We start from the raw sequence: 11,335 nt of genomic DNA on the forward strand, positions 1-11,335 counted from the left end.
TCTGGGGACCTGCCTCCATGTCCCTGGGGGTCTGGGGACCTGCCTCCATGTCCCTGGGGGTCTGGGGACCTGTCTCCATGTCCCTGGGGGTCTGGGGACCTGTCTCCATGTCCCTGAGGGTCTGGGGACCTGCCTCCGTGTCCCTGAGGGTCCCTGAGGGTCTGGGGACCTGCCTCCATGTCCCTGGGGGTCTGGGGACCTGCCTCCATGTCCCTGAGGGTCTGGGGACCTGCCTCCATGTCCCTGGGGGTCTGGGGACCTGCCTCCATGTCCCTGGGGGTCTGGGGACCTGCCTCCATGTCCCTGATGCCCCGTCAGAGGGGGGTAACTAGTGTGGCGTCACAGTGGAGTTGTATCAGTGACTGCATGTGACCTTTGCCCTTAGTTCTGCTGGACACCACTAAGACCACCATGCTCTCCTGCTGCTGTGGGTGTCTTAAAGAAACTTTTCTAGTTTTCCATGAATCTGCAAAATGTATTTTGATCAGAAGACTGTATTGTGTTTTGCTTCACTTTATCACTGATATGCTTAAATATTAGTATCTCAAAGGTTTTATACATTTTTATGCTTAATGTATATACGAACTATAATATATAAGTTTTGACAAATGGGGGAATTGTGGTTATGCTAGACCCAGTGAACTGAATCAATAAATGTTAATTCAGCATTTTCTTTGATGTCTTTGTTCTGTTGTGGGTGGATGAGAACTTCCCTCCATGTTACAGTAGGTTATGGGGTGCATCATATTGATGGAGACAATATTTCCTCTTGACTAAAAGTCTCCAGTCTGCTCTCTAGGTGTCTCCTTGCTGCTTCCTTTTGTTCTTTTTCCCCGAACACTGCTAATGTGCGATCCCTACTGGCGCTTTGCTGTCTCTGCAGGCATTACTGGAGCCCTGCGATGTGTGGACATCATAGAGGCATTATGCAATAGGAAATAGGCCTATATTTATATGTTATATTAACTATAACAAGATGGCGCCAATCAAGCATTCAATCTAAAAAATACAAAATATAATCAAGATACGATGGTTGCGGGGACCAAACATGGATGTACTGTATTAAAGGGACCACACTTTACTGACATTTCCCACATAAAGCTTTGAATGCGCTGTCTCTTTAAATATATAGCTGTCCAACACACTGCCTGCACCGCCGCCAACACAGAAAGCATTTGGCTCTACTCTGTGCCTTACGTGTTTCCATAAAACCACCCGTCTCTTTCTGATAGTTGCATACATTTATTCGCCAGATATCTCATTCTTGTCTTTCCATCTATATCTATGAATTTCTATGCGTCGTACAAATGAAGACGGTTAATAAAACCTGAGTTGAAATAAGCAACTTGTGCGTCTTCATAATGGATCAATCAAGTCGTGATTACTGTAATTGTTTTCAGGCAATAGCAAAATATCATCACGGGGATAAATCCCATTCCTGAACCGTGTCCTCTCACCCTGTCCCCTTGTGTGCATCTGGGCACAGATCTGATGATTGATAGGAATGAACCATCCTCTCCTGCTCGAGGGAGCATCGAGTCTCGCGAGACCAGAGCAGCGGGACCAGTCTTTATCAGTCTCTCCTCGCGAGACCAGAGCAGCGTGACCAGTCTCTTTATGAGTCTGAGGAAAGGAAGCGAACGAGGACGGATCGCAGGGGACATGTTTCTGGAACGGAACGGGTCCGTGGCCTGGTCCTGTTTAGCCTGGATAGACTGTGTGTTTTTCAGGAGGGAAACTTAGTTAGCCTGGCTAGCTACATGTCTCCAGACCTTGGGTCCATCTAGCAGTGAAACACAACTGTTCTCTTAGAAACACATTAGCGAGATTGCTATTTTAACCCACTGAAGGTGAGTCTGATTAATAACGAGATTGTCTCATAAATGAGTCCTCGGTGGGACTTGTTCTGCCTTCTTGTTTTGGGGGTTTAGACAGACGTGCTAGCTAGCTAGCTAGCTGTGATGTTAGCCAGATAGCATTGTGAGTATGCATTGTAATATTAAGTAGCTAGCTGGGTGGTTTGTGAGAACATTGTGTTGTGAATGGGTTGAATGGGTGAGGATGTTTTCATAATGATGGAACAGCTCATCTCACATCTAGAGAAGAGATAATGATGGAATAGCTCATCTCACATCTAGAGAAGAGATCATGATGGAATAGCTCATCTCACATCTAGAGAAGAGATAATGATGGAACAGCTCATCTCACATCCAGAGAAGAGATAATGATGGAACAGCTCATCTCACATCTAGAGAAGAGATAATGATGGAATAGCTCATCTCACATCTAGAGAAGAGATCATGATGGAACAGCTCATCTCACATCTAGAGAAGAGATAATGATGGAAGAGCTCATCTCACATCTAGAGAAGAGATAATGATGGAACAGCTCATCTCACATCTAGAGAAGAGATCATGATGGAACAGCTCATCTCACATCTAGAGAAGAGATCATGATGGAACAGCTCATCTCACATCTAGAGAAGAGATAATGATGGAACAGCTCATCTCACATCTAGAGAAGAGATCATGATGGAATAGCTCATCTCACATCTAGAGAAGAGATAATGATGGAACAGCTCATCTCACATCTAGAGAAGAGATAATGATGGAACAGCTCATCTCACATCTAGAGAAGAGATCATGATGGAACAGCTCATCTCACATCTAGAGAAGAGATAATGATGGAAGAGCTCATCTCACATCTAGAGAAGAGATAATGATGGAATAGCTCATCTCACATCCAGAGAAGAGATAATGATGGAATAGCTCATCTCACATCTAGAGAAGAGATAATGATGGAACAGCTCATCTCACATCTAGAGAAGAGATAATGATGGAAGAGCTCATCTCACATCTAGAGAAGAGATAATGATGGAACAGCTCATCTCACATCTAGAGAAGAGATAATGATGGAACAGCTCATCTCACATCTAGAGAAGAGATAATGATGGAACAGCTCATCTCACATCTAGAGAAGAGATAATGATGGAATAGCTCATCTCACATCTAGAGAAGAGATCATGATGGAATAGCTCATCTCACATCTAGAGAAGAGATAATGATGGAACAGCTCATCTCACATCCAGAGAAGAGATAATGATGGAACAGCTCATCTCACATCTAGAGAAGAGATAATGATGGAATAGCTCATCTCACATCTAGAGAAGAGATCATGATGGAACAGCTCATCTCACATCTAGAGAAGAGATAATGATGGAAGAGCTCATCTCACATCTAGAGAAGAGATAATGATGGAACAGCTCATCTCACATCTAGAGAAGAGATAATGATGGAACAGCTCATCTCACATCTAGAGAAGAGATCATGATGGAACAGCTCATCTCACATCTAGAGAAGAGATAATGATGGAACAGCTCATCTCACATCTAGATAAGAGATCATGATGGAATAGCTCATCTCACATCTAGAGAAGAGATAATGATGGAACAGCTCATCTCACATCTAGAGAAGAGATAATGATGGAACAGCTCATCTCACATCTAGAGAAGAGATCATGATGGAACAGCTCATCTCACATCTAGAGAAGAGATCATGATGGAACAGCTCATCTCACATCTAGAGAAGAGATAATGATGGAATAGCTCATCTCACATCCAGAGAAGAGATAATGATGGAATAGCTCATCTCACATCTAGAGAAGAGATAATGATGGAACAGCTCATCTCACATCTAGAGAAGAGATAATGATGGAAGAGCTCATCTCACATCTAGAGAAGAGATAATGATGGAACAGCTCATCTCACATCTAGAGAAGAGATAATGATGGAACAGCTCATCTCACATCTAGAGAAGAGATAATGATGGAACAGCTCATCTCACATCTAGAGAAGAGATAATGATGGAACAGCTCATCTCACATCTAGAGAAGAGATAATGATGGAATAGCTCATCTCACATCTAGAGAAGAGATAATGATGGAACAGCTCATCTCACATCTAGAGAAGAGATAATGATGGAATAGCTCATCTCACATCTAGAGAAGAGATAATGATGGAACAGCTCATCTCACATCTAGAGAAGAGATAATGATGGAACAGCTCATCTCACATCTAGAGAAGAGATAATGATGGAATAGCTCATCTCACATCTAGAGAAGAGAGAATGATGGAACAGCTCATCTCTAATCTAGAGGAGAGATAATGATGGAATAGCTCATCTCACATCTAGAGAAGAGATCATGATGGAACAGCTCATCTCACATCCAGAGAAGAGATAATGATGGAATAGCTCATCTCACATCTAGAGAAGAGATAATGATGGAACAGCTCATCTCACATCTAGAGAAGAGATAATGATGGAATAGCTCATCTCAAATCCAGAGAAGAGATAATGATGGAACAGCTCATCTCACATCTAGAGAAGAGATAATGATGGAACAGCTCATCTCACATCTAGAGAAGAGATAATGATGGAACAGCTCATCTCACATCCAGAGAAGAGATAATGATGGAACAGCTCATCTCACATCTAGAGAAGAGATAATGATGGAACAGCTCATCTCTAATCTAGAGAAGAGATAATGATGGAAGAGCTCATCTCACATCTAGAGAAGAGATAATGATGGAAGAGCTCATCTCACATCTAGAGAAGAGATAATGATGGAACAGCTCATCTCACATCTAGAGAAGAGATAATGATGGAACAGCTCATCTCACATCTAGAGAAGAGATAATGATGGAATAGCTCATCTCACATCCAGAGAAGAGATAATGATGGAATAGCTCATCTCACATCCAGAGAAGAGATAATGATGGAACAGCTCATCTCACATCTAGAGAAGAGATAATGATGGAATAGCTCATCTCACATCCAGAGAAGAGATAATGATGGAACAGCTCATCTCACATCTAGAGAAGAGATAATGATGGAACAGCTCATCTCACATCTAGAGAAGAGATAATGATGGAACAGCTCATCTCACATCTAGAGAAGAGATAATGATGGAATAGCTCATCTCACATCTAGAGAAGAGATAATGATGGAACAGCTCATCTCACATCTAGAGAAGAGATAATGATGGAATAGCTCATCTCACATCTAGAGAAGAGATAATGATGGAACAGCTCATCTCACATCTAGAGAAGAGATAATGATGGAACAGCTCATCTCACATCTAGAGAAGAGATAATGATGGAATAGCTCATCTCACATCTAGAGAAGAGAGAATGATGGAACAGCTCATCTCTAATCTAGAGGAGAGATAATGATGGAATAGCTCATCTCACATCTAGAGAAGAGATCATGATGGAACAGCTCATCTCACATCCAGAGAAGAGATAATGATGGAATAGCTCATCTCACATCTAGAGAAGAGATAATGATGGAACAGCTCATCTCACATCTAGAGAAGAGATAATGATGGAATAGCTCATCTCAAATCCAGAGAAGAGATAATGATGGAACAGCTCATCTCACATCTAGAGAAGAGATAATGATGGAACAGCTCATCTCACATCTAGAGAAGAGATAATGATGGAACAGCTCATCTCAAATCTAGAGAAGAGATAATGATGGAACAGCTCATCTCACATCTAGAGAAGAGATAATGATGCTCGCGCAGTCAGTGCGCAGTTGCGCTCGTGAGAGTGGCTCATGCGCATGATGATGATGATGATGATGATGAGGATGATGATGATGATGATATGTCTCTGTTGAAGCAGAAGAGACCCAAGTACCTTTAACTTATGTTCCTCTTGCTATTTAGAGTATTGCATAGACCAGAGAGCAAACTACTTTTCTTTGCTCTCTAGGTAATTTTTCTGAACTTTTAAGTTTTACTGTCCTTTTTTAAAGGAATTCAGTAACATGCAGTGTTTTTGTTTTTAACTTAGGAAACAAGAAGCCATGTCTGGTATAGCCTTAAGCCGCCTTGCACAAGAAAGAAAAGCCTGGCGGAAGGACCATCCTTTTGTGAGTATGAAGTTGTTTGCAGGGGGTCCCAGTCTACTTGTAACATTGGTGCACTCGAATGTCCTTGATGCTATTAACCTGGACATTGCATGATGCATGATGCACATGTCACTGCATTTAAGTAAAGAGGATGTCCTCCTCCAGGGCTTCGTTGCCGTTCCGACCAAAAACCCAGATGGAACCATGAACCTGATGAACTGGGAGTGCGCCATCCCTGGGAAGAAGGGGGTACGTGTCTGGAGGATACACTCTTATCTGCTTATTCTCTCTTATTCTGTCTGTGTAGGATGCAAGGTGAACAGGATATGGCTCACATGCACTCAAAAGGAACCTTATGTCGGGCATCCGCCGGTCTGTAATGTGTATTAAATGAGTTTATTCATTACTCAAAGAAAAAGATGTCTGGGAGAGGAGTTTCTTATGAGGCTTCTTGTGTCTTTGTGAATGAGGCAGCCAGTGAGTTGAAGTATTGGAGGCAGTGCAAAATGATTTATTCACTAAAATAAAGGCCCTAATAAATGGGCCCATATCAGACAGGATTATCGACTCGTTACGCTCTGTGGAGTGGGTGGATTTGAAAGTCTGGCTCCGTGCTAAAATAGTCGGAATCTGTTTTCACTATTTAAATAAAAAAACAAATTTGAAAAGAAGCTTAAAATCGGCTTCTATCGTTGGCCCACTTTGCATCAGAAGCTCTTGGGTGTTGGGTCTCACTGACTATTTCTTTGTAAATTTGGTCTTAAATTGGGTTCCAAGTGGCAACAAGCATAGCTTAAAGGTGCAGTGTGCTATTTCTGACATGTCTAACATCAATCTGAAATATAGAGATCGTAATTTCATTGATCGCTCAAATATTGACCAGCACAACCCGTGGTATATTGGCCATATACCACAATCCTCAAGTGAGGTATTGCTTTTATACAACGGCTACATCATCGGGAAACATTTATGGTATAAATGCCTACTATTTCAGTGCCTTAATATCGATTTTGGTGAACTCCGTCAAGAAAGGTAGTTCTTAAAACTATCACGTTGCTACGGAGTTTCAAAACGACAAACAATGAGCCCTAGCAACCTAAACTAATACTCCTGTCCAAACTAGCTAGCCATGAACGAAGTGTAGCCTACCTTTTCTGTGCAGCTGCGCGTTGCATAAATGGTGATGATAAACCAGTGGTGGGCTACAGGACGGATAGAACAACCCAAAATTGACAGTAAATGTTTCCATTTTTCTTGAGGAGAAACCATAATGTAACCAACAGACCGTTGCGCAATGGAACTAACGTTTTTACAGGCGGTAATAATTGGCGCAGTAATAATTCACAGAACGGAAAACAAGCTTTGCCCGTGGTATATCGTGGCATAGGCCTATACAACAGATCTTAACCAATCAGATTGCGAGGTTGGAACTACCTGCTGTATAATTCACAGGACAGCATACTGAGACTGGTAAGATTACACACAGCTGCCTGCTAGTTTTCCTTCAGGTGTTCAATGCGTATTAACTTGCCCTGGCCACTTCCATTGTAAATAAATTTGAGTCGGACGAAAATCTTGATCTCAACATTTGTGATCAATGACATTTTCTGTTTCAGATTGATGTTAGACACATCAGAAATGGGGCTAAATGTCCAAACTAACTTGCTGAAACCTGCAGATACGTACCCTGTAAATGTCATTCCCGAGATTGGATATGTATTTTTCATGTCCCATGAAATGAACCGTCAAATGTTTGCCTTCTTAGACCCCATGGGAAGGAGGACTGTTCAAATTGAGAATGCTCTTCAAGGATGACTATCCTTCCTCGCCTCCAAAGTGTATGTTCCCTTTGAGTAATTACCTGCACATACTGGTAACCTTTGCTTTACTAGAATGTCTTAGCCTAGCTTATTATAGAAGGCCGTTTGTTTGTTTTTTCAGGCAAATTTGAGCCTCCCTTGTTCCATCCGAACGTGTATCCGTCCGGCACGGTCTGCCTGTCCATTCTAGAGGAGGATAAAGACTGGAGACCGGCCATCACTATCAAACAAGTACACATCCGATTGTTCTGGAATAATCCTAATTGGGTAGTTTGTGTGTTAACCAGTTGCTTGTGTTATTCTTACTGGTCGCACTGTAAGTGGTGTGCTGCAGAGGGCAGCAGAGAGTCAGGTTCTGGATGAAACATTTATTAAATACAAGGATGATTGTCAAGGTTCAATTCTGCTGTTATCCACAGATTTTGTTAGGAATCCAAGAACTCCTAAATGAACCAAATATCCAGGATCCGGCACAAGCAGAGGCATATACAATTTACTGGTGAGTGTGTGTGTTCTGTCTGTCGACTGAACTTGTGAAAAATTACATTTCAATATTGAATAGTAGAAACATCTGTAATTTGTGCATATGCTGGTCAATAGGTTGATGTTTGCCACCAGGCTGGGATTCATCAGATGTGTTAGTTTCTGCGCTGCTTTCTAGGAATTCTTACATTTACATGAGTCATTTAGCTGACGCTTTTATCAGAAGCGACTTACAATAATTGCATTTAACGTAGGAAGTCAGTGTACTACTACGCGTCAGAACTCACGAATGCATCTCCTTTCTAAACAAGTGACTAAGAGCATCATCTAGTGCTGAAGCCAAAGTGCAAGAGTAGCAATCTAAAATACAATAGGTGCTTAGGAGGGAGGATCTTGGTAGTACTTCTTGGAAGTGAGTTTTGAGCCTGCGGTGAAAGATGGGCAGGGACTCTGCTGTCCTGACGTCAGTGGGCAGTTCGTTCCACCACTGCGGGGCCAGGACAGAGAAGAGCCGTGACCGTGTCAATCGACCACAGGAGCCTCGGAGTGACGGGGCAACCAGTCGCCCCGAGGTAGCAGAGCGTAGAGGTCGGGAGGGGGTGTAGGGTTTGACCGTGGCCTGGAGGTACAGTAGGAGGGAGCTGCTCCTTTCATTGGCCTGTAGGCTGTAATACCAGAGTGGATATGAGCTGCTACAGAGAGCCAGTCTAGAGAACGGAGAAGGGAAGTTGTGTGGGACAACTTGGGGTGGTTGAACACTGTGAGTGGCAGCTTTCTGGACATGTTCCAGGGGTTTAATGGTTAACGCTGGGGCCCCAGCAAGCAGGGCCCCCAGCAAGTATAAGAACAATACACACTACTCAAGGCTAGCATGCTACTCAAGGCTACTCAAGGCTAGTATGCTATCTGATTGAATCACCGTAGTCGTCGGGCTCCTGCAGCTGATTTTATATTCATATGAAATGTCAAAGATTTTTCATAACATGCATCTTATCCATCTCTACTCCAGCCAAAACAGAGTGGAATATGAAAAAAGGGTCAGAGCACAAGCTAAGAAGTTTTCTCCGTAAGATTCAGAACTTCGCATGATCAAAGGATTGCTAAGGATTTGTCTCGGCCACCTTTTTTTTTTTCCCTTTTGTTTGTCTGGAACTGTCCGCTGCACACCTGTCTCCAGCTGGACTTTTCTTTTTTGAAATGAATGTTATGTGCCATTTTTCTGTCATGTACCCCGTTTTTCAATTTGGCAATATTGGATATCTGTATATGAGGTGGAATATCACTACATACTACGACGGATTTTTCAAATTTCTTTTTTGTTTTTATTTTTTTAGCAAAGCCTCACACACTAATCAGAAAGGACTGAATGAGACGGGAACAAGTCATTTATATTAATTGTTCTTCATAAGCTAACATGTTCAATAAGTTAGCTTTTCTCTGCCTATACGCTGGTAGAGAAGATAGGCAAACGACCGCGGTGAATCACCATGCAACATGGTTCACTACATCTTGCAACAGAACTTACTTTGTTTGTTCCAAGTATTTAGAGTAAATAAAAATGTTTATACAAAGTCAGTGTTAATGCATACGGATACATTCTATCATCACAATGCAGTGTGTTTTCCACATGGTCTCAATGCAGTGTTATAGTGATGTCTTCATAAATGCTGAAAAGTCAAGGCTCTGTGAACACAATCAGCAGGAGATGCTGAGTGAATATAACATGGATGCTGAGTGAATATAACATGGATGCTGAGTGAATATAACATGGATGATGCTGAGTGAATATAACATGGATGCTGAGTGAATATAACATGGATGCTGAGTGAATATAACATGGATGCTGAGTGAATATAACATGGATGATGCTGAGTGAATATAACATGGATGCTGAGTGAATATAACATGGATGCTGAGTGAATATAACATGGATGCTGAGTGAATATAACATGGACGACTCCGACGGATCCTGAATCTCCTGGCAGGAAGGATCCAGCCAGCTTCCCCCAGCTGCTCGTTTAACAGCAGCTGTTCTCTTGATATTATACTCTCAATGTTTTCATTTCTTTATTCTTTGTTATATTCTGTATGGGAAAGTAAAGTAGCCCATCTCCAGTAGGCTATATTACTATAAAGTGCACGTCTGCCCAGAGGTGCTCAGCACTTTATAATGGCAGAACCTGTTCACTCTTACAGTGGTGTGGTGCCTGAATTCACTATCAGCATTACAAGAGTTATACTTCTTCATGAAATCAGTAGTAACGTGATGTTATGGAGCCGTTCCAAAAAAGACTGCTCTTTTGTCATGAACCAACTTCCTGATTTAATTCTCACTAGTTGATTCAGGTAAGGGTATTTAATCAGTTGCCTGCTTTATGCATCGTTAAGAATTATCAAACCAGATATACTGTTCTGTGTTACTGAGATGGCTTGGTCCTTCTTCTATAATTCGGTCTCTTGGTCCTTCTTCTATAATTAGGGCTCTTGGTCCTTCTTCTATAATTAGGGCTCTTGGTCTTTCTTCTATAATTAGGTCTCTTGGTCTTTCTTCTATAATTAGGTCTCTTGGTCCTTCTTCTATAATTCGGTCTCTTGGTCTGCTATAATTCGGTTACAGGTCTTTTAAAGTAGCCCCTAAAGGTGATTGAATCTCATATAGACAGAAATTGCAACCAGACTGGGAGACTAAATTGCTTCTGACTGTCGCTCACTATAGCATGGACAGGATAATGTGCAGCCATTAAAAGCTGTCCAAAGATGTCATATAATGATGGTCATGCCACGTGTAGCTGGGCTGTGAAGAAGATCATAGGGATGTCATTTGCATTTCCTCAGCATTCCACCTGAAGATCATGATCCTGTAGCCTAACTTAATTGGCAGTAAACACAAAACGTGTTTTAAATATTGATTTTTAGATTAAATCTCGGTGATATTCGGTCAGAACGTCTTAAAGGAATAGTAAAGGGAAAATGCATGTTTAGCCCTGTTTTAGGGTTACTTGTGATCATATACAATGGTTCAGATCAAAACGTTGACAAAGCTAGCATTTTCGAGAAAGTTGATAATTGCTCTACCACCGTTTTGGCCATACAATGGATGTGGATGGGCATCTTGAAAAA

At 41.8% G+C, this 11,335-nt stretch overlaps 1 protein-coding gene across 1 annotated transcript; it reads left to right on the forward strand.

The window, feature by feature from the left end:
* The first annotated feature begins 1,742 nt into the window (after positions 1-1,742).
* ube2ia (ubiquitin-conjugating enzyme E2Ia) lies at positions 1,743-9,701 on the forward strand. Its single transcript, XM_084437636.1, has 7 exons — positions 1,743-1,850; positions 5,855-5,933; positions 6,078-6,161; positions 7,678-7,750; positions 7,854-7,963; positions 8,152-8,231; positions 9,225-9,701. The coding sequence occupies exons 2-7, from the start codon at positions 5,868-5,870 to the stop codon at positions 9,283-9,285; spliced, it is 474 nt and encodes a 157-aa protein (XP_084293762.1). The 5' UTR covers positions 1,743-1,850; positions 5,855-5,867; the 3' UTR covers positions 9,286-9,701.
* The last annotated feature ends 1,634 nt before the right edge of the window (positions 9,702-11,335 follow it).

This window comes from Borostomias antarcticus (genome assembly GCF_949987555.1).
Source record: "Borostomias antarcticus genome assembly, chromosome: 5".
Lineage (NCBI taxonomy): Eukaryota > Metazoa > Chordata > Actinopteri > Stomiiformes > Stomiidae > Borostomias > Borostomias antarcticus.